Below are 24577 nucleotides of genomic sequence, written 5' to 3'. Positions count from 1 at the left end.
GACAAGTGAATAACACTTTGACTATCACAATTCACAATAGCTCCTCATGTTCCTATATCAAGTTATATTTTTACATCGAAGTGCCATTCTTCTGGTTGTGTACTATGTGCACATCAACTTTTGGTTAATTTTTTTTAAATTTAAACATGTTGGCTAGTATTCTATAGTATAGAGGGCCCAAATTTGAGTTATTTTTTCTGAACTTACTTTTAAAAGGAGAATGACCGAGTATCTCCTAACGAGACTCGATAGTAAAGGGAAATGATAGTCACACGTTATTTTTTTCTTCCTACATATCCTTGTTTAATTTTGTCTATTGTTTTCATTTAATTTATTCAATTTTATAACCAAAATAAAGAAATATATGTAGACTGAAAAAGATGGTGTCTAGTTACTAGTTATCACTTCTTCTATGAAAAATGAGAGTTGTAAATGAAGGAAAAAAAAGGAATATGTTTGATCACCACCCTATTTATCACTGTTAGATGAATTTAAATTTAAAAATTTATGTAGTGGATATATATAAATATGAAAATTTAAATTCATTTTACAATGTGCACCCAAAAAAAGGGAGAGGAATCATTAGAAGACAAGACTAGAAACTAGCAGTTGATTCAAAAGGAAGTCAACCTCTCAATTGGTTGAAGCTTGAAAAGGTGTAGGACTCTTTACCCAGGATTAAGGATTTCCTACAACCACATATAAAATAGTAGGACATTGTTCTTATCCGTATCTTTTGAAATGTCAAAAAGTAGTATAGTAGGTATTTGTCTTGTTTTACGTGAATTTCGTAGAAGCTTTGCGTGATTAACTTTGTCTTATAATTAATTCCTCGCTATTTGCCAATAAGGACGTCGGAGATGGGTCCATGGTCGGTCTCATACTTGTATACTTTAAACATGCATGATTATGCATGCTCCTATCGCAGTCTTGCATCTGTTTCTTGTTTCATGCATGTCACATGCATGTGTTATGTGACCTCCCCCACCATGCATACCATTGGACATGGACATGGACAAGGAGAGCCAACGCATGCATGCATACATAAACCAATCTTTCTAGCCAATCACAGATTCACACTTGCTTCATTCAAAAGCCAAGGATGAATTAGAGTATGTTGATATGATGATATATTAATCCAAACACTAACCCAATATATTGTCTTCCGACTCTTGTCCCTTGTCCCCACAATGACAGCTTTGTTTTATAGGCTGGGAAAACGCCCATCTCCCATCTCCCATCTCCCTATCTCTCATCTCCCAACTACTACTACTTTCCAATTTCCATCAAGTAGTACTAGGAATATGCATGCCGATGATATATCATACTAATTGATGCAACACCGGCCTCTAGAAATTTTCTATTCATGAAATGAAATCATCAAATCCCAAAAGAAAACCTTTCAAAGCATGCATGCCAAATCAACATCCAACAATTCTTGTTGGGGTGTGATATCCACACATCCCATTTTACTTTTCACACCTTTTTAATTTTTGGCTGTCGGATAGGATGAATCGAAGAAGATCAATGGACAGAAATTATCAAGGGGTGTGAGAGGAGTAAAATAAGATATGTGGATAACACACCCCTTCTTGTTTATTAATACACACAAATATTTCCTTAATTTCTTGAAATTTTTAACCATATTTCCTTCTTGATTCTATTTCTCTATCAATAGAAAAATGTAAAACAAAATAAACAGTTGGGCCTTCAGAAAGGGGAAAAAGAAGGAGAAAAAGCTAAAAAACAAGAAAAGAAAAGAAACACAGTTGTATAAATCCCGTAAGACCATAAACTGAATGAAACAAATCAATCCCTCCCCAACCACCACCCCCCCCCAAAAAAAAAAAAAGAAAGAAAACACTATATGTGAACCGTTTTCTATCGTAATGCTTATTCTTTCTTTCTATATAAATTTATACATGTACACGCCCACCTAATAAATGTAAACTATTTGGAAGGAAGCTGTATAATAAATAAATATCTGGGAGTGTCTTAATTCACGAAGCTGCGGAAGAGGGATGGGATTTGGGTTGAAAAAACGGATAGAAGCTGGGTCTGTTGAGAGGAAACTTAGCTGCTTGAACTTTTGTAGTACTAATTGACATAACTTTATTATTATTATTGTTATAAGTATTGTTGGTGGTGTTGATGGCGGCGTTAGAGGTGGTAGCTGTGCGCTCGCAAGAAGGACACAGGGTGAGGGTGGTGGCTGGTGATTGCATGTAGAACGGGTTTGAGTGATGAGTAGCCTTCAAAGCCCTCAACTCCTGTAGCTCTTTGTTTAGCCTTCTGTTCTCTTCCGTCAGTGTCTCACAACATCTCTTCAGGAACTCACAGTCCACCTCCGTTTGCTTCAACTTTGTCCTGCACTTAATTAATTCACATCAATATCATCCATTATTCAAGTCACAGTATTTTTCGAATACTAATTGACTTTGTCAAAAAGATCAAAATTAAAGAAGGTAAAATCTTAAATTAGCTAAGAGTTATCGCCACTCTAAAAGGGTTATCTTTCACTTGTATAAATTTATTTTGTTTGCGTTTTCATAAAGTTGAAGTGCAGGGATCATCAATTTGAAGTGTCAATAAGAACTCCCATTTAGGTAATTGGATTTCTACGTACATATACACAGACAGATGCATATAGGATACAGCTAGATTAGATGTATACCTTGCTCTTCTATTCTGAAACCAAACTTCTACTTGTCTTGGACGAAGATTAAGCTGTTTCGCCAGTGCTAGCTTTTGCTTCTGCATCATTAATTAATATCATAAATAAATTACATCTATGTATATATATGTAATTTATATGTTTCGGGCGAAAATATACCTAGTTATTGTGGTCCTCATTCATGATGCGAGACAAAGAGAAATAGTCTGATAAGAGAACATTTTGGTACCTTTTGTGTCCTTCGTTATATAATTAAAAATTTACACTTACAGGGTTGAGAGTATGGTGTTCTTTGAAGCTTTCTTCAAGAAAAGCAGATTGTTCCTTGGAGAGCCTGAGCTTCTTTCTACAGGTGTTAGCGTTACCATTGATGATGTCATCCTCATCATCATCACTGCCCACCCTGGAATTATATGCCCTTTCTCCCTCATCATCGCCTTGTCCTTCTGCAGAGTGAGCCCTCCTCTTGTAGTTGTAGACGTTGTGGTAATTGTTATTCAGACCATCACCAGCACTGCCCTTACTGTGATTATTATTGCTGCATAAGCCGATATCCATGATATGAAACGACGACGAACCACTGTTTGTATGCGATGACGACGCAGCAGCCACCACTTCCTGAGCTTTGTTGATCACGTTCATGGACAGCACACCAGCTATTTATGCCATTAATTAATACCCAGAAACGTAATTGATTAAACCCTAAAACAAAAAAGTTAATTAATTGAAATGGTAATTAATGAATTAAATGAAACTCGAACTCACCGTTTTGAATCTGATTACAAGAAGAAGTAGGCCAAGGGAGAAGATCAAGTTGAAGTGGTGTATGATCATCTACATGGATATGATGATGATCATCATCATCATCTTGTTTTTTATCTGCTTCTTCATCTCTAGGAGGAGGAGGAGGAGAAGGAGCAGCTGCACAGCTTGGACCGATTGATAAGTTCATGCAAAACCCTGTCGTTTTGGTGGTGGTGGTCTGATCAGATGGCTCTGCAAGAGCCTCATGATCTCCTAAGCTCAAACAAAGCTCCATGAACCTTCAGCAAATTAAAGCTCTAGTCTCCAGAGAAAAAGAGACTTTTTATATACAACGGCAGGCTCAACCAAACACTACTCTTTCTTGCTTTTCAAAAACAAAAACACTACTCTTTCTTTTCTGAATTTCTGATTTTTGTGAATTATTAATTAATTTATTATTATTGTTATAATAATAATTGAGGTTGTTTGTGGGAACCAGTTTGACCGACAACCCTTACCACTCAGGTTTGTTGACAAACACACGTGAAAGGAAGAAGGAAGAAACACAAGGCCTCCTAAAACATTAGACCGGCGGAAGAATGAGTGATTTTTCAACAATCGGAACACGGACATATCATTATATAAATAATGAGATATTTATGTTAAAAGGTTAATAACTTAAAAAATACAATTTCACATCACTTATATAAAAACACGAGTGGTGTATCACTCGTGTTCCGATTACAATAAAAATTTTCTCAGAAGACAGCAGCATGCATCTGATCACTTATTATTATCTTACAAGATAAACGAAATGAGCAAACATAATTAATCATAAGATGAAAAAGGTTAACCTGAAAAGAAAAGGTATCTAATCAAATAATTAATCTTAAACAGGAATTAAACAAAAAAACAAAAGGCAAGCTTTTAAGTCGAGGGAGAGTTTCAAACTGAGAAGGCGAGCTTTTAAGTGGAGAGAGAGAGTTTCGAACTCAGAACACATTAGTAAAAACCCAACATCTTATCCGTTAGTATATTGAACCACATTCAACAAATGCGAGCTTTTAATTGAAAAAAGTGAGCACATCGGATTGTTTGCAGGTGATCGTGATCATGAATGTTTTCACCCTAATTACATCCGAAATCAAACATTTAGGACGAGTGCTTTGCTAATCTTGCCAATCACTTTGCTTAAATTACGTGATATGCATGAGGGACATCTTATGAATGCACATTTAGAATCTTTAAATGCAACTTTGTTTTTTGGAATGCGTATTGATTGTGATAATCTATTGCATTCATGATGATTCTAAGATTTGCCATCATGATATACAATCATGAGTTTAATATTCACAAACAAGAAACTTCTAATAAAATAGAATTATAAGATACTAAACAAACAATAAGTCATGTATAAATAATTTATTTTCATTTTTTGGTTTGTATACCGTCGAATCTTACGTTGACCAAATTTAAGGTAATGGTGCAAGTGATAGCAGCAGGGGTGATGGAGATGGTGAAAAGGTAATAGTGGGGATATGGTGGTAGAAGTGGTGGTAGTGATATAGTTAAATCACAACCACTACATATAGGGTCGTGAAGTACATCGTAAAAAGTGAGAGAAATGAAATTTATCAAAATCTTAAGAGAAGAGATTGGATTTGCTACGATTAAAAACAAAGTATAAAAGCACCCAAGGTCCATCAAAACTAATGACTTTGTGTTTGGCTTCTGGCGAATTTGGAAGTGTAGGAATGAAGCTGTATTCAATGGGACCCGAATCCTACCACATATTGCAGTGGAGGTATGGAGGCAGCAAGTGGAAGAGTTTAGGGAGGCTGCGGTAGTGGAAGGAGGGAACATCAAAAGTGTAGGGAGTCAGGGGTGGGGGTTCCTTCTGCGGAGGGGGTTGGGAGGGAGGGGTTTCATTGGGAGAAACCTATCTTTGGCATGTTGAAGTTGAATTGTGATGCTGCCTGGCGGAAAGATACAAGGGTGGATGGGGTGGGATGGGTGCTCCGTGACTTTGCGGGGATTCCTGAGCTTGCGAGAGGGGTGGGTGGTGTGAGGTTTGGGGCTTCAATTATGGCGGAGGAGATTAGGCAAGGGATGGAGATGGTTATTGGAAGTGATGCTATGGAACCCAATGTTAGATTGGTGGTGGAATCGGACTCAAAATGATTGATTCAAATGCTTAACAAGGAGGTCACGGCTGATGTGACTCTTGATATTTATCTTCAAGATATTTGGATGATGGCGAGCTTGTTCTAGTTGGTGAGGTTTTGTTTTACCCCTCTACAATGCAATCGTCTAGCTTATTCGGTGGCCGCGTTGTTAAGCATGACGGGAGATTTGGCTAGGATGAGTTAGATCCAGAGTTTTTTTTTAATATTTTAACAGAAGATGTAAATGTAACCGTTCGTATTTAGTTCTAATAAAGTTTCTATCTTTTGGTATATGAAAAAGAATAAATAAATAAATAAAAAAAAATCTCTTATCTTAATTCAAAAGTCAACTATTGACCCAATCAACTCTCAACCCTATTATAAAGCATCAGGGTCTTGCCTGACAAACTCATTCGTCGGGCAAACGTAAAAAAAGTGACACGTGTACTATGAATTTGTTTTTTTTTGTTGGGAAAAATGACCAATTCATTGGGCAAAGATTGCATCGAAATATCCGCTAAGTTTAATTTTTGGCAAAAAAATGGTGGGAAACTACTTTACTCGATGAATTTTACAATATTTTGTCATGCAAACCCTTTAATTTAGGGGAGACTTTTATTTTTTGGAAAAAAATTTTGGGTGGGGGGAGAGGATTTGAAAGTTTGCCTGACAGATTTAGTACCATTGCCTGATAAAAAATAATTGAAATCAAAGGCGATATAGCTATTAAATCTTTAGGGGAGACTTTTTTTTTCGGAAAATAATTTTTTGGGGGGGGGAGAGGATTTGAAAGTTTGCCTGACAGATTTAGTACCATTGCCTGATAAAAAATAATTGAAATCAAAGGCGATATAGCTATTAAATCATGATGGTACGTTTGTAACCGTCTAACCTTTTATCTCGTTACTTAATCTTTAAAAGTTTGTTTTTGTGGTTTTTCGGGTATGCGATCTCGTATTATATTCAAAGAAGTTTGACAGTTAGATCGTGAAAATGAGTTTCGTAGATTGCGTATTCCGTCAAAACAATATATATTCTACAAAAGTATTTGCCTAAAGTCTTTGAAAAAAAAAAAAAAATGAAATTTGATGACCAATTTCTTTTTTTCCTCAAGTAAAGTTATAATCTCACGAAATTTAGTTTGTTGGCCAAATGATAATTTCTAGTAGTGTGTTATGGAGTGACCACATCTAAAATATCTCTCTAATAAAAATGTGACTTACATGTGTTGCGAACCCTACCTTTCTTAAACAGATAATTTAGTTAGAGTAATGCTAGATAGACCAATTTTTTAGAGAAAATTTGCAAACCATGTGATGTGTCACTAATAGAAAATAAGCATATTTGTTAATACTCAAGTAATAAATTCAATCATCAAGAACCACATCACATGGTTTACAAAATTTGATTTAAATAGTTGATCACCCTAACATTACGCATTTAATTATAATCTATAAATTGTGGTTTCTCTAGCATTACTCTCATTGAAATGATACATATTTTAACTAAGCAAATAGATTGGCAAAATGCTATATGATCCATCAATATACATATTTGCATCAACAAATTTCCTTGCCTTTTGAAAATGCTACAAGGCACCAAGTCACCTGCTAAGCGACTGAGTGAGGAATGAGGATTGAGGTGAACTTAGGAATGGCAATCGGCGAATTGAGTTTGGATGTGCCACCTCCATATCTGAATCTGTTTATTTTCTTTGAATCTAAAATTGTAGAATCTTCAAAATGAGATTTTTCAGTAACCGAACTCATCGGATAACGGATTTCCTATTGATAATGGTTTTCCCCATTATGGTATTTTTATATTTAGTTATATTATTAATTGGATAGTGAATTTTAAATAAAAACAAGATTAAAGAGAGTACTATTATTAATAAAACTGATAATGCATATAACAAATAATATTATTTATTTATATTAACAAGAAAATATTTATACTATTGATAATCAATAACCATATAATTTAGGGAATTGTTATCGGCATTCCAAAAATCTCATTGTGCACTCCAAACTTTTTATTGTTAGAATGAAAAATACACATATGAGGAGTGTAGATTGAGATTTTTAGAGTGCTAATAACAGTTCTCATAATTTATACTATTAATGATATAATGCATATAATTACTAGCACAAGCGTTCATATTTAATGATGCATGATTATTGATAAATCGTTTCTCCATATACTAATATTTGTGTTTTTTATTAGAAAATGAAAACAGTTTAGTTTTGGGTATGGGTTCCGGATGGACACCCCAATAACCATAATCGAATCTGGAAAGTGTTATCCATAACCGTAAAATACCCAAAGTTTAATTCTCGAAAACGAGTTGTTCGAATCTATTACTTGCAGAGATTGGATTTGACGGGTCAAATTGTCGTCTCTATCTTCATCTATTAATTTTCCAATTAACTAACCAAATGAAATGATTCAAACTTAATTTTGAGATTGTCATGATGAAGCTAGCAAGAGGCAGAGGCAGGAGCCAACAATATACTTATACGTCTTGGTTTTGTGTCGTGTGACTTGTGTCTAGTGTATAGTGTGTCACCTCCAGAGGAGAAAAGTGTGTTAGTTAATTAGTTGGTTTGGTTGGTTGGTTGGTAAGTCGGCGGTCTCCCAGTCGCTGTTGTCCATTCACATTAATCCTTCTCGTCTCCACTAATTGCCGGCTAGGGGTTGTTTGTTATCTTATTTGGATCTCATTTTTTATTTTTAAAATTAATGAGTATTAATTATATTAAATAATTTAGCTAATTCATCAGTTTTCAAAAACAAAAAATTAGATCCATAAAATTACCAAACAAACCTTTAATTGCTGCCTTTTGTTGCGCATTATGAAGCGTACGATCGCACATTATGAAAGTAGTACATTAATAAAACGCGGGAGTATTAAGCAAAGTTATGCTTAGCAGAGTTATCAAGCGTTTTTATTTTTTCATTTCTGCATGGGTTCGGATCCCTGCACGCCTTCATCTTTGTTATTTTTTTTCCAACTGTGGTATTAACGGTCTCTTTTTGTTTTTATTCTTCTTTTTAAATATGCATGTAGTTTAATTTCTTTCATTAATTTCCACATGGTGTATTTTTATTGGTGCATATTGTTGACATGATGACATGTTAAATGCAAATTGGATGAAATATAATGGCATGGGTCAATTTATAGTTTTTAAAAAGTTTAAGCCTTTAATTTATCAAAAAAAAAATTATTGTTTAGGGGGCCTTTCGAATTTAAGTGTTAGTTCAGAGGTAAAATGATAATTTACTCAACTTTAATTTAGTGAACAATAATTCAACCGTAAAACAATGGACACATTGCCCTAACTAGATGAAGATCAGATAAAAAGCTAGGGTGATTGGATTTAGTCCTAAAAGTAATTTTTACAATTACACGTCTATTAAGTAATAACTTTGGTATTGAAAGGCTTAAAATTAATGTGAGAGAGAGAGAGAGAGTAATCAAGGGCTGGGGTGGCCACTGAAAACCCAATTGAATTGAAATATGATGACGATGATGTGTTGTGGGGTTGAGACTTGAAGATGGAGTTTCTTTGAGAGTTGGGTGGGAAAGAGGAAGTCAAACCCAACAAAGCTCGAAATCAACTTTCACAACGCCCGCATGCCTCATGATGTATGGTCACTCAACCTCCATCATTACATCTCATTAACTCTCATCCACCAATTCAATTCCTTAATTTCTCTCCTTTTTTTTTTTAATTACTATTTACATTTTGACTTCTTCATTTTTCTTCTTCTAATTTTATCGGATGTTTCCGAAAAAACCTGTTAGTCTATTGGATACGGTAATTATAGATAACTGCTTGTTGGAGAAACAGGTAACCCAAGAGATGAAAAATAACGAAAATAAAAGGAAAACTTCACTCACCCATCTTCCTTCGTGTTCATATATTGAAGGGGTTATTTGCCACCCTCCATTATTCGTCGGTAGGACAAAACATTTGGCTGCTTCGATGCATGCACCCATTCTATTTCCTGACAAACCAGACTTTCAAAATCGTGATATTTTTTTTGTTTTGTAGCTGGCTTAATGAGATATGTTTATACAATAATTTGAAATCAAGGAGACAAATCTTATCCATTGGGTCCGGTAGGAATGCTTGGTAGAGTCTGGTCACTTGTCAAGATTGATTTCATAGAATTTGGAATGTTGCTATTACATAAAATAATATAAATATTTTTTGGGCGGTTTAGATAATTCTGAAACCGACTCCATATTCATAGACTTTTCTGCATCGTTTATAGTTATACATAAACAAGAAGAAAAAGAAAAGGAGGGAAGAATGATTAATGAATAAAGATTGGAGGACAGGAGTTGCGCAAAGCAATGCAACTCTATCAAGGAATGATAATCATTGTCGATTTGTCTGGCAGTCAGCCCCCCATCGGAATTATCAGAATCATTGCATGCATCATAATCCGACCCACCTACTACTACTTGATGATGGGTAACTATCATCCGTTAATAAATATGGATCTCACAATCTCCTATTAACTGCTTACACTCAAAAATGTGTGTGGAAGATTATCCAGTAACATTTAAGTACGTACATGACGCCTTAGTTAATATTTAGTAAACAAACTTGATTGCTTTAGCCGTATTTATTGAGCTCGAGTAATTTAATCGAAGATTATAGTTCATAAGCAAGAGAAGGGATAAATATTACGAAAATATACATATATATACATATGTATCCTTTTTTTTTTAGTCCATTGATATCTTTCACATTAAGAAGAAAGCACGTTCGGCTAAGCTACACAATAAGCTGCCTAATTTGGTATCGAATTTATTATTCGCCATCCATGATATTCGAACCTAAGACCTTTTACTTTTAAATGAAGATGAATACCACCAGACCATAGTACTGAATGTCCTAGACATATTAGTCTGTTAATCCTTTCAAATGAGTTAAACTAGACAGGAGTTCAAACTGAGCATCAATCAACCAGACGTAACATGAAGAAAGTGAAGAATATGGCCCTTATTCAACTACAAAATCCCAATCAAAAGTCAAAAAAAAAAAAAAAAAAAAATCCCCAAATTTGCTTTCCAAAGGTAATAACAGTTTATTAATTCGTGGCCGCGGATGCTTAGGAAAAAGTTCTCTTCTATGAATAAAGTCAACATAAAAGATGAATAGTGTTTTTGGTGTCATCAAGCTTCAACAAAAAGATTTGGACAAAAATGCCTTCAAGAGAAAAAACTTCAAAGGCATCCAACATAATGCAGGGGAATTTTTGTCGTCCAATGAATAGTATTTTTTGGTGTCACAAGCTTCACAAAAAAAAAAATTGGACCAAAATGCTCCTCAAACAAAAAACTTCAAAAGCAACCCAAAATAATGCGTCAAATGTGGTAGGGATATTTTCGTCATTTTAACAGTGTTTTTTTAATAACTAATTTCTTTTGTACATTTTTTTTAATAATTAGTTACTCACAATAAGCTTGCAATAATGTAATTCAATCATTTTTTTATTAAATATTATTTTTTCTATTTTTAAACACGTTTAAAACATTTTAAGAGACGTGTAATGTTGATTATAAAAAAAGTATTTTGCATGCGGATAATAATGTGATTAAATTAATTGTTAAATGATTGTTTTTTTTTTTTTTGAACAAACGATATTATCTACAATAAGGGGGTAATGGTAGGCTTAGCCTCATAATGAGCTAGCAATAATATGATTCAATCAATTGTTTATTAAATATTTTTTTCTCTATTCTTAATATAAATTCAATAGAGACCGATTTTATTATGTGAATTCAACTGTTTTAGTTGGTTTATGAGGAGTTTCTTCTAGCATGATTTAAGATTATTTATTTACTTCGAATATTTGACTTTCCTTTTGTCAATTTACGCATATAAATACATTTAAAACGTGTAAGTCGTGCGTAGCACGTCGTAATTCAAAAAAATACCTTTTGCACTTGTGTGAGCATTTGCATGAAGGCTAGTATAGATAATAATCCTGTACCAAAATTGAAGGAGGAAGCGTTGAACATGTGTTCGATAGCCACCTCCCTCAACCAGTACCTTGACAAATCTGCTTCATATGTTTAGGCTCAGATAGATTTAGGCTTTTGCACGTGCCTTTTATGCATTTGTCTACCAACCTTGTATACATCTCTTTTGAGAGGAATAAACTTGATTCAAACCTAATAAATCTTGAAAAATGTAAAACACAGCCCCACAATTACATGCAATGCAATCGCACCTTAATCTGAGTCAGCTGCAGTAGTTCGCGCTTTCAATTTCAACAGCAGCAATCACACTCCTGAAAGAGAAACATCCAAAGCTTTTTCGGAATTTTGCAATAATCAATTCTTTGAGTAACATAGCAAACTAGGACGCAAATGAGGTTAATGGAGCATAGTTACATCAAACTAACCGTTACAGGTTCAATTCTATATGATTTAAAGTTAACACAAAAAATGTCTTTACCAGAGAAGAATTAACCATGGTTTCCAACACTGGAATGCTTTGCATATTAAAACTCCACACCTGACCATGGCAGATCTATTTACCAGAGAAGAATTAACCATGGTTTCCAACACTGGCATGCTTTGCATATTAAACCTCCACACCTGACCATGGCAGATTTCTGTCAGTAGAAACCCTAGTGTTTTATAAAATTTCAGTCTTTTCTCGAGTCTTCAATAAATAAATAAAATCATTCCACTTCAGAAACCTAAAAATTTTCAGTGGCAAATTTAACCCTTACGATTATAACCAGCTGCAATTCAAATGATAGCAAATACATGACAAGAAAAAGAAACTTGAGATATGCTAAACTGAGAATCCGGAAACCAAAACAGATTCCAAATTACCATATCTTTACTTAAGACTGGTAAGCTCACATAAGAGGTTAACATCATGATTAGTAGTCAATGAGAAACATACCTGATACCTGAAACTATCTTAAATATAAAGAATACATCTTTAAAATCGGATTGTATACCAACCATATCAACTCCATTAAACTTCTTTGTCTTCTATTTCCACATCCCTTCAAAGAATGCCACAAGGAGAACTATGATCGAGTCCAAGGCCATGATTAAGGCAAACACCTAAACCAACACAGATCTAAGGAGAACTGAACAACCAAGAGATAAGCAAAAGGGCAGACAAATTCATTGAAAAGAAGGTGCACCCTCATTAAATGTCACAATAAATATTGATATGGACGTTCTCTTTAAGTCCTCTTCATTTTCATCCTTACATAATCATGTTGATGCTTCCATTGTGTAACTTCTTCATTGTATAACTACTTTCAGTGATCTAAGAAAGAACTACTGCTAGGAGAAAGGAAGTGGAAGGAGATCATTTTCTAGCCAGAAACATTTATTTCTCATTCTAGGATACGGTAATGACTTTTCCTTGTAACAAGAAAAATAGACTGCTTTTAGCGGTGAATATCTGACACTTGTTTAACTGATCACTAGCATATCCAAGGATATTTGTTTAAGTGATCACTAGCATATCCAAGGACAAATACTTGACCATCGTCACTGAAAACCACAATTTGCTCAATGCACTGTATCAGACATGCACAAAGACAGAAACTTGATGTTCTATAAATGTAATTTATGGCATCTTATGTATCACCAATACGCATAACCGAAGCTGGTGAGTCAAACAACAAAATGGATGATGGATGCCCTAATATGGAAGGAAGAAAATAAGGTACACCAACTCCAGCATACAATAAGGAATAAGGTCATAAAATAAAAGAGTGAGAAATCTACAAACCCGATGCCAGATCATCAAATATTAAAAACCACTCAGGATCTACTAGCATTTGAGGCTAAAATATGAGAAATTGTGAACTTTTGTTCCAAAGGAGGGATCGAACATTCAGAGTTTGGCAGCCCAAACTCATGCACCAAATATTGACTGAGTATTTTCATATGTATTATGAAAATTATACATACAAAAAGTAAAACTTAGACACCTACTGATAGAGACTTCCAACGTAACAACAATCAAGACCATAAGGGATGTGACCGACCACTAGCTGTTTCCATAAAAATAAAATTTCCATTTTGAGCGATAAGATTTTGCTATCTTGTCACATTTCTGCCAGTTTAAAAGACATTAGAAGTAGGTTCTAACTGAAATTTTTCCCCTTAGAGCTAAATGTCAACATCCCACACAAACCTAATTGAAAAAATTGGCAATCCTGATCTTCTTCTTACCACTTGCATGTCAAAGGTATTTCAAGAAGTCAATGTTTAGCATTGAAAAATGTCATTGTATTATATTTATTTCTACTTCCAAGCTTAGAGGATTGGGGTGGCAAATGGTGAGAACTAAAATGATCTTATCTTAACACTTATCATCCAACCAAAATATACAATACGATTAATGGTGCCTAGTAACGAGTAACTTACTGCAGAATAATTGAAGGATCAAGTAAACTCAACCAAAGTAGAGTTGGTCAGCAAAAAATGCTTCAACCAGCCATTAGTTTTGGACTTGTACATACTAAAATGCATGAAAATATCAGGTAAAAGAACTAGCAGCTGAAAGTTTCAAAAGCTAGTAGTGGTACATATATATTTACCAAGATATAAAGCACGTACAAGGATATAGAAACTAGAATGAGCATCTATAAGACTTACAAATATAGACTGCTCTTTGGCGTACAGAAGGACCCTGTGCCATGGCATAACACCAGAAACAATCCTCAATACATCCTTTGAAAGTGGACAACACCGAAAGATTCTTCAATGGAAAGTTTAATTCTTGGAAAGAGGACAAAAAGGTGCTCTTACTGATAGCCCAGATGCCATACATCAAATTTCAGTATCTATTGACAGAATGAATTCAATAATGCTTTTAACAGCAGTCAAAACTTCATACATGGTTGCCAAACACAGCCATATGAAGAAAATTCTGATACCTTCAGCAAACAAAAAAGTTTGCAGTATAATGATTAGGAACCTTGTATTATTTTGATCTGTATCTCCAGGAAACAGCTTTTTGCTTATCTCAACCTTCTTCTTCTAGGTTCAGATGCATATGCATTGTTTGAATCAAAATCTATTTGATTAGTTCTTCTCCTAGAAGATGAGGGGAGCAATGCAAAATTTGTTTCTGAATCTGTTGTCTGGTCCACAATAACGGTCTCAGTTCCTATAAAGGAAGCAGAAGGGAGCGCATCAGAGTTGATTTCAGCAGCAGTATCAGAAGTCAGAGTTTCTGGTTGTATAACTGCAGCAATGCTGGAAGATGTATCTCCATTGTCAATATGTAAAGATTGATGATGGGTTCTTCTCACATGGTGACTAATACTATATTCCTCGAGATCCTCGACTAATCTTTCTGCCGAATCCATTGCAGTACTCAAAGCTGACGAAAGGGAAGATACTGAAGCAGCTCGTTGTAGTAATAATCTTGAAACTTGAAGGGAATCATGCTGGTTTTGGTTTCTCGCCTCAGTGGCAGGTGATGCCTGGGATGCATGATTCTGGCTGGGCACGAAACTAGTTCTTTCAGCCATGATTTGGGCACGGGAACTATCCCGTGACCGTCTTCTCTCCCTCATTGAACCAACTATGTTGCTAAGTTGCTGAATCCTTTCTTCAATCAAAGTAGAAGATGGGCCCCACCTAATGAGCTGTTGCCTCAAACCCTCAATCCTGTGTGCAGGGGGCCTAGGAGGGGCCTTTGAAACAGACTCCTTTGATTTGCGAGAACAGTTACCATCCCCATTCCCGTAAATTGGAATCAGACTTGTATCAGTGACTTCTCCTTCACACACGGGGCATTCCTTTGCATTTGAATCCGCATATGACAACTGATAGAAGCATGGCCAACAAAACAGATGACCGCAACATGTCAATATAGGATCTCTTGCCATGTCCAAGCATATATTACAATCAAAAAAGCTCCAGTATGAGGCTCTGCCTTTTTCACAGGTGTATCCATCCCCAGTGCCTTGGCTATCAAATGCATGTTATCACCTCTGTTGGTTTTGCCCGATTCCACTGTTTCTCGGGAAGCTAGAGCATCGTCTCCACTCTGACTGTGTTCGTTTTGTGTATCAGAAGCAACAACTCCGGCAGTGATATTCACAATTTGAGGGGAAATTTGAGCTTGTCGCCACCTCGGACGCTGCGAAGCCCTGGAAGTGACTGCTTCTAGTTGTCTGATACGTTCTTCAATGCGTCCATGTGCAGTTTCAAGCTCATTGAGTATGTTATCTAATCCGATCACCGAATCAGGTGGTTGGTCTAAAGGCTCTTGGTTTAGATCCAAAATCATGATTTCTTCCCTTATATTGCTCCCCATCTCTATACAATTCCACCAAACCTATTCCTTTAGGAGCAAGAACCCAATTGAATCCAGAACAATTTCAGTCACCCAGCTAGAGGAAATCAGCAAAAAACAAGGTTACTTTCCTGCCAAACATGCGAAAACAATGTCATTGAATTTGAAGGGGTATACTTCGTCACTTCAAATTCATTACAACTAAAACAAATTAAATTGAACATTTTATTCGATACGCTACGTGTAATTTCCTTGAAAATTGAAAACTCAAACATCATCATTATTTTCTAATAAATTATGCTTTGACTCAGGAAAATTACAAGCCCGCGAAAGCTCAGGCAAGCAACGCATCAAGAAGGAAAAAATTCTACTTGGCAGAAGATCAGATTTATGTACCTTTAAACATCATATATGATATATCGTCGTTAAACAGCGAGTACAGCCACGGAGAACAAATTAAATAGGGAAAGAAGAAAATAAGCTTTACCTATATGTATATGTATAGGATTGGCCCAGGAGCCAGGAGCGAGCTGCTACTTTTATTTCTTCTTCTTTCTTTCTGCTTTCTTCTGTGTTGTACGTATGAGAGAGAGAGAGAGAAGGAGAGAGAGAGAGAGAGAGAGAGAGAGAGGCGCCAACGGCAGATAAGCGACTGGGAAAATACTGCCTTTGAGCCAAGCCAGTTCATATACGACATCTGCCGGGTGACCATAACTCTGTGTTTATCATGCCGTTAGCTTCCCACCGGGTCTGCCGGGATACGGCCCAGATTCACTTGGGCCTGTCAATTTGTCTGGCTCAAACCTTGACATTGAGCCCAAATATATGCTTGCTGGGTGCTATCTTCATAAACCTCTATGCAAGATGTTTTATATTTTTTTCGCATACCCGTTAGAACATGTTAACAAATTGAATCGTTATTGGATCACCTATTTTGATAACTGATATGACATGTAAATGATACGAGGACGAGCTGTTTGCAAGGTTTAGACATTGAATTTTTGCATGACACATTAATCTGACGTGAAATGATACGAATCGTTAACAAGTTGGGTTGTTATTAGATCACTTTTTAAGAACCCGTAAAGATAACAGGTATGACACGAACACGACAATATGACTTGTTTGCTAGGTCTCCATCCCCGTGAGGGGATGCACATATCCCTCCATTTGCCTATTATAACATATTTTGAGCATATAAACTTAGAACCATTCAATTTCTTAATCATCATTCGAAGATCACTCCTATAAAAAATCGTTTAATCATCCAAACGTATCAAATCACTTGGTACCTACAATGTTGATTTGTTCTATACATTTCAATTACTAAATGATCCCTGATTTCGAAACGAAGATTAAGAAATTGAAACGGTGATAAACTCATTACCCCTATGCAAATAATGTATATTTAATGTACAAATTTCATAATGGAAACCGTTTAATATCTTAATTTTCATTTGAAGATCATCTTTATAAAAAAAGCTATTTGAAACAAAGATCGACAACAATCTTCCAAATGTATTAAATAAATCAACAGTATAAGATTTAGAATTTATAATAGGATTTTTCTTCTTTTGTCGTGCTTCGATTTGTTAACAACTATGGGCAAATCAGAAGACAAAACAATTTTGTAACAAATATATAATACAGTGCAAATATTGAATCGAACGAAGCTAGTTTTGCAGCTTGTACGATTACAATAAGAAATGATTATTATCTTTTAAGAAAAAATGACTTGTTATTTGCTGCAAGACAAAGACTAAACATTTATAATCGTCAAAAGAAGCCGAGACCGCTAAAAAAGTCAATGGATCCTAATGACGAGAGATCAATACTAGCACCAGCAGTGCTGCTTCCGAAATCAGTAATATTCGTATCAACACCGAAACCATTGCCACCAAATCCACCGCCGCCGAGTATTTGTTGAATCAGCTGTGTCTGATCTCCTAGACCCTGACCAGAGGAACCACCAAATGCACCGCCACTGGTTATTTGTGGAATAAGCTGTGCCTGCTTTCCCAAACCTGGATTGGGTCCACTGCCACCACTGGCTATTCGTTGAATAAGCTGTACCTGATTCTCCAAACCCTTATTAAACGAATCACCAAATCCAGCGCCACCGAGTATATGCTGCATCATCCGTGTCTGACTTTGAAGTGCTTGGTTGAAAATAGCATTTCCCAGCAGCCCAGTACTATTATTCATATTTGGCGCATAGTTTTGAAACTGACGAGTACTAGCACTTGTTGGGAAATACTGGGTTCCAACAGCAGCAGCAGCTTGCGCATGCGCTGCTTGAGTTTGTTGAACTGGAGGAGATGTTGGTTTTGCCGTGGCGCCGCCCAAATGAGCCGTAAAACCACACAGACTACACGAATAGAGCCACTCTTTGTGGCCCACTCCGTTGCAGATATCACATATGAAGGTGTGGTTAAAACTTGCAGCACGAAATGAAAATGTGAGGTTGAGTTGGTGATGAGGGTGAGATTGGTGAGTGAGAAGCAATGGCATTGAAGCACAAGCTGTGTGGAGGTCAATGTTGCAAGCTCCACAATGGTAGGCAAAGCCATTTCCGTGCTTCATGCATGCATCACAACTGAACGCCCCATCCGAGTATATTGGGGTTGGCAGCAGAGACAATACATGGTTTTTACGATCGCACGGATGAGTGATTTGCTGAGGCATTTCTGAACATGACATGTGGAGGAAATACCTGCATGGTGTGCAAGTGTAAATCCATCCACCTGCATCTGAGACGTCATTGAGTTTACAGCATGCACACAAGTCCTGCTGCAGGTTTGGGGTTTGCTGGGTGTGGTGAATGTTGGAAAGTTTTAGTGGATGTGGGTGGCTAAAATGTTGAAGATCGGGGCTGACCATTAAGCCTCATCTCTCCCTACCTCTTCAACAGAAATTTCTTTTTTTCTGATGATGTCTAGCTCGTTCTCTCTCAAACTTGTTGATTTGTAGGTTCTTATTTAACAATTAGTGTCCAAATTTGTACAAAAAGTCTAGCTAATGCTAACCTAGTCAACTTAGCAATAACGTGACGGATATATATACAGGGTCAATACAATATATAAGTATTTACTTACTTTGAGTTAGAGCTCGTTTAGATGTATTTTTAAAATGACTTAAAGTGTTTTAGAGACAATATTTTTGAGTTGCAAAAGCACTTGCAGTGCTTTCTACCAAAAGCACTAATTATATACTTCTTCTAAGAAATACTTTAAATGATTTTTTAATATTTTCTAGCGTTTTTATTAAAAAATGTTTACAAAAACGTTTTTAGTCATTTTAAAACACATCCAAACGAGCTTTTATTATGTTTTGTTACGATTAATAATATGATATGTATTTGTATACATTGCATTTATATAAACAAATAAACTGGTGAGATATTTTCTTAATTAAAAATGAATTTAATTGGAAGGAATTTTCTGGTTGGGTGGCTCGCTCTTTCTCTACACATACTGAAGTCAATGAATCTCTAGAAGTCTAAAGACTCAGTCCTTCCCTGTTAATTTTTTCATCTAAGGCGATGGTGCTGCTATTTTCTTATGAGGTATTTATCGGTTTTTTCCCTGAACTTATATAGAATTGTTAATTTCTCACATGAATTTTAATTTTAGCCATATTATTCCTTTTTATAATTAATCAATTTTTTCTTGAATTTTAACTTTAGCCTATTACCTCTCAAAATTTTATAAATAGTCAATTTCTCTCTAGCGTTAGATTTTAAATTTTTTTCATCCATTCAATTTTCTATTCTTTTTGTCCCATACAATTGTGTCATATGTTGTTCGCATGATCAAAACAGATGAAAAATTAGATGGAATTTTTTTTTTAAAAATCTAGCGTAAAAAGGAGAATTGGTTATTAATAAAAGTTGAGTGAGATAATCGGTTAAAATTAAAATTAAAGAAAAAATTAACAGTTCTATACAAATTTGGAGAGCAAATCGACATATATGACTTTTCTCATATGCGGCATTTAAGCAGGGAATTCTGAACACAACTTTAATTACAACACTTCTGTGCTGTCAATTGCGGAATCTTTGATTTTTTAAATCTCAGTAATCAATAAATTTGTTTAATTAAAGTTTTAAGAGTTTTTTTTTTTTTTTTTTTTTTTTTTTTTTAATTTGAGGCTTTTTTCGTATACCAAACTGATTACTGAGATTGTAAACACAGTAATCATGGTCTTGGAATGTATACAACCGATTACAATGGGATGGTTTGATCAATGTGAACTTAAGCCAACAATTAAGTATGCTAAAAAAATAATTATAATATATATATATATATATATATATGTGAAGGTTTTTTTTTTTTGGTAAACTGGGAAATCTATTCTAAGGCAAAGAAGTCGTACAATGACAGCCTACAAGGAGCCAAACACATATCTGCAGCTACTTTGTTGAATAATATTATTCACCCTTCAAACACACATGCATGATGCCAAGAAAAATTTAGGAGTATATATTGAGATTAGATTATATTATATATTAGAGCGAATCTAATATTCTTATTGGCCTAAGTTACTTATTTCTCAATTGTAATTACTAATTAGCTTGCACAGGGCACATTCTACTCCTATATATTTTAGCAGAAAACGATCGTAAGTTCTCTCTAAATCTGTTCTTGCCCATGCAAACTCTAACTTTATTTCAAATCTCAAATCCTCAAACTTTCAAACACAAACGTAAATCAGTTTCTTATCTTATTAGACTTTATTCCGTTGTGATTTCTGACTTAGAAACCCCGGAGTCCACCAAAACCCTTGTCCTTGGCTCATCCACACCGCTGATTATTGTGCAGAATTATCATCATCAATTATATTATCACTCCTTTTATAGTTAATGACCCATTAAAAAGAAATAGTTTCATGTCAAGATTTTAGAGTCGAGCCAAATACACACTACTAACAACTTGCAAAGCCGGCATGTGTTAGTTTATCACAAAATTTCGCAGTGCAATTAAGAGTAAAGTTGTAATTTATTTTGTAAAGTTTTCGATGTTGGCTTGCATCTTCAACACCTGCATCCATGTTTATTCTAATCACGGAAACATCATGGGATCAAAGTTGAAGCTAAATCAAAATTGAAAGTGAAAAATGTTATAAAAGACCTTATGCGTATGTAATTATCCCAATCTCAAGGTAAAAACTTTACAATGATGGCGCATACTTCAGAGGAAGATGTATAAACATCCGTGAATGTCTGTTGTTATTGTCAAAGAAGTACATAACAATATTTTCAAACTAAGTAGGTATAATCTCCACTGACATAGTCTGCACATCCACCGATATAGTCAGTTGAGTATTCCAATGACAATGAGGAGGGATCAGTAGCCGTAGCACTAGCAGTAGTGCTTCCAAAATCAATAGTAGTACCAAGACCACAACCCACCAATTGTTGTTGTTGTTGCTGCTGCTGCTGTTGCTGGAACTGTTGTTGCTGCTGCTGAAACTGTTGTTGCTGGAATTGAAGCTGTAGTTGTTGCTGGTACAGTAGTTGTTGCTGCAATTGTTGTGGTTGTTGCAGTTGCTGAAATTGTTGGGGTTCTTGTGGTTGCAGGTATTGTTGCGGTTGTTGTTGGGGTTGCTGAAGTTGTGGCAGTTGTTGCGGCTGTTGAAATTGTTGCAGCTGCTGAAATTGTTGCGGTTGTGGTTGGAAAGGTTGCGGTTGTTGTTGCTGGAATTGTTGCAGTTGCAGTTGCTGGAATGGTTGCGATTGTTGCTGGAATGGTTGCCGTTGTTGTTGTTGCGGTTGAGAATTACCAGCAGCTCCAAAAACAGGAAAACCGATAAGAGCTGTAAGTGCTGTGTTTACAATAGCCTTTCCCAACTTCTTACCACTTCTCCCTCTATTCAAAGGTTGTACAGTATTAGCAGCTTGTTCTACATATACTACACTGCTCTGCATTCCATTATTATTACTACTAATAATATTTGGTTGTGGTCCATAGTTTTGGACCTGGAGATCGTGAGGACTACCTGAAGCAGTATTTGTCTGATAATTATACGGACTGCCAACGACAACTGGAGACTGACGGTTGTGCTGCTTGATTTAGTTGAATCGGTTCGGCGGTGGCGCAGGCCAAATGAGCCGCAAAACCGCAAGGATGGCATAAGTAGAGCCACTCTTTGTACCCAACTTGGTTGCATATATGACAGATGAAGGTCTTGCTGCTGGTTGGCCCTGGAGGAAGTGAGAAGGAGAGAACGAGTTGGTGAGGGTGGGAGTGGTGAGTATGAACCAACGGCTTTGATGCACAAGTTGTGTGGAGATCAATCTTGCAATCTCCGCAGTGGTAGGAAAATCCATTTCCGTGCTTCCTACATGCACTGCAATTGAAGACCCCGTCAGAGTATATTGGGGTTGGGAGCAGAGTCAGGACATGTTTATTCTCATCACACGGATGCGTAATTTGCTGAGGCATTTGTGAACATGAGACGTGGAGCAAGTAATTGCATGGCGTGCAACTGTAAATCCATCCGGCAGAGGCATCCAGTTTGCAGGCTGAACAAGAGGTTGCTAGCCGCTGCCCGTTTGAGATTTGTTGGGGATGTGGGTGATGAAGATTGGAAAGGATCAAGGGATGTGGGTGGCTAAAATGTCGAAGCATGGCCTCAGGTTGAGGTTGACCAGCCACCTGCATGATCATCTCTCACTCTCTCACACAAGCACAGGGGGAGGAACTTGTCTTTCAGATGACCTCTAGCTAGCTTCCTTCTTGATCTGTGCTCTTATAATAATTTCGTCCCCTTCTGTACAATGTACAATGAACATCGATCGAATTAAGCCTAGTGGAATTAAATATAATCCGACATACTGCTGGGTCAATACAATATATATATGTCAAATTGAAAATATTTATAAGCAATGAGGCTGGTGAAATCTATTTTTTTATTGGAAATTGTAGGGTGACTTTATACGCATTCAAGTCAATGAGCCTATCTCTCAAAGAGCAATCCTTGTTAAAGTCAATCGTACTGGATCGTCCGATCATCGAACTCAAGAGTTGTTTCTGATATATATCTCCCCAATGGGGCATAGAAAAGAAGGAAAGAGGCTACAACTACAAAATTATTAAGCATATTCACTGAAATTATCTTGAATGATATCAATCAGGAGCTACGATCCTAATTACACCATGAAAATTAATATGACTAATGTTTAAAGTTTTAGAGAGGCCAACGGTTAGTTTTCACCTAAATTAACTATAACCATACATATGTAATACCTTTATATTGAAGAAGAATAAACACATATTTTCATGGTGGTATCTAAGTTGGAAAGTATCAAGTAAAATTAGCATCTTGGAAGACTTATGAAAACCAATCAGTTTAGTTGACATTGTCTTCCTATACATTCTCAACCACTTCATGCTACACAAAGATATATACAAGGAATTAAGAAGAAGAGGGGGAAGGGACATGCAAAGGTCAAATGTAATCTTGTATTTATTTAGTGTGTATATATACTGACCAAAGGGAAGGGATTCTATTTTAAAAAGAGAGCTGCTAGACCCATCCCGTTGTCTTATTTCCTCACTCATGTTATATTTACACTCACTACAAAAAATTAAAAAAATCAAAATGTTATTTCTCCATCCACTATTATTCCTAAAATAGCCCTTAATATATATATATATATATATATATATATATATAATTAGAGAATATATTTTCTCTTAAAAATATAAACAAATAATATTGCTCTCTTCTAAAAGCTAGCAGAAAATAAAAAATAAAAAAAAACCGGGGTCTCCTAATCTTCAGCCTAATGGACATGTTTGGTCGGGATTGAAAATAGAGAAACTTACTCAAGTAAACCATCTCTCAAGCCCGAACTCCTGGGGTTTTTTTTTTTTTTCACAAGGAACAAATGTATGTGGGGTTATGCTAGATGATGATGGAGAATGCTTTCTAAAATTCCATTAAGGCAAGTCAGATAGGAGTTGCAGAGAGGTGGGTTCTGATTTGGGCAACCAAAATCCTAGGGATAAAAATATTTTAGTAATTATTTCAGGAAAAACAAAAACATTAAACCTTAGACATGGATTTAAAAGAAGAGCACGAATTCTAAATCAAAATAAGACAGAAAAAAAAAATCCCAATTCATATTCCCTAAGGAACAAACCAAGAGCAATTTAGTCAGAAAAATATAGAAAAGCATCGAAACGCAAGAGTTTATTGGGAAAAAAAAAAAATACTATTAACAGAATCTGGAATTGTCCGACTTATAAGCATGGCAGCGCTGCTTACCAACTTCAATTTTCGTCAAGCTCCACAATCTCTCTAGTTATAATAGTAGACACTACAATGGATTTGAATTGTTGTATATGAGCAATGTACGGAGTAGCCCATTCTAAACACCATAGTTCACGATATCTTTCTCAATTTGTTGCTACAGGAGGAATTGGATGACCTAATTTCAAGAACATCTGCATAAAAATACAACTTAATTAAACTAGACTACAAGAAATTTATAACTTAAACTTAAAGTAAATGCATTCAATCCTTATAAGATCACCTGTAAAAATTTCAAACAATAAATCATTATATCCATACATGCACAAAATGATGATTGGTGAATCAGATGGCGATCTCCGTACATGCTGCAAGTGGTATAGGTATTGTTCAAGACGTAAAAATGTAAGACATTGTGCATCCGATAGTGG

At 35.7% G+C, this 24577-nt stretch overlaps 3 protein-coding genes and 1 pseudogene across 3 annotated transcripts; all 4 read right to left on the bottom strand.

Annotated features, from left to right (window-relative positions):
• Positions 1-1868: 1868 nt before the first annotated feature.
• Positions 1869-3836, bottom strand: LOC103954916 (homeobox-leucine zipper protein HOX11). Its single transcript, XM_009366769.3, has 4 exons — positions 3440-3836; positions 2945-3330; positions 2675-2754; positions 1869-2367 (listed from the first exon to the last, which is right to left on the bottom strand). Exons 1-4 carry the CDS (start codon positions 3711-3713, stop codon positions 2001-2003), a joined length of 1107 nt encoding a protein of 368 aa, XP_009365044.2. The 5' UTR covers positions 3714-3836; the 3' UTR covers positions 1869-2000.
• A 7740-nt stretch (positions 3837-11576) lies between these two features.
• Positions 11577-16550, bottom strand: LOC103954917 (annotated as a pseudogene).
• A 1116-nt stretch (positions 16551-17666) lies between these two features.
• Positions 17667-18575, bottom strand: LOC103954952. Its single transcript, XM_009366804.2, has one exon. The coding sequence runs from the start codon at positions 18573-18575 to the stop codon at positions 17667-17669; it is 909 nt and encodes a 302-aa protein (XP_009365079.2).
• Positions 18576-20992: 2417 nt separating this feature from the next.
• Positions 20993-22723, bottom strand: LOC125470749. Its single transcript, XM_048570249.1, has one exon. It carries the CDS (start codon positions 22556-22558, stop codon positions 21911-21913), a length of 648 nt encoding a protein of 215 aa, XP_048426206.1. The 5' UTR covers positions 22559-22723; the 3' UTR covers positions 20993-21910.
• Between the last annotated feature and the right edge of the window lie 1854 nt (positions 22724-24577).

This window comes from the organism of the source record quoted next, unplaced genomic scaffold (genome assembly GCF_019419815.1).
Source record: "Pyrus x bretschneideri cultivar Hongxiangsu unplaced genomic scaffold, Pyrus_bretschneideri_v1 Contig52, whole genome shotgun sequence".
Classification (NCBI taxonomy): Eukaryota; Viridiplantae; Streptophyta; class Magnoliopsida; order Rosales; family Rosaceae; genus Pyrus; species Pyrus x bretschneideri.
Note: the sequence above shows the minus strand (reverse complement) of the source record. Positions and strands in the feature narration are given on the sequence as shown.

Excerpts from the sequence above, each read along its gene's own strand:
- LOC103954916 (XM_009366769.3), bottom strand. The coding sequence starts at position 3,713 with ATGGAGCTTTGTTTGAGCTTAGGAGATCATGAGGCTCTTGCAGAGCCA. Across the intron at positions 3,331-3,439 it reads TTGTAATCAGATTCAAAACG|CTGGTGTGCTGTCCATGAAC; the intron begins GTGAGTTCGAGT and ends TGGCATAAATAG. Across the intron at positions 2,368-2,674 it reads TTTCAGAATAGAAGAGCAAG|GACAAAGTTGAAGCAAACGG; the intron begins GTATACATCTAA and ends AATTAAGTGCAG.
- LOC103954952 (XM_009366804.2), bottom strand. The coding sequence starts at position 18,575 with ATGCCTCAGCAAATCACTCATCCGTGCGATCGTAAAAACCATGTATTG.
- LOC125470749 (XM_048570249.1), bottom strand. The coding sequence starts at position 22,558 with ATGATCATGCAGGTGGCTGGTCAACCTCAACCTGAGGCCATGCTTCGA.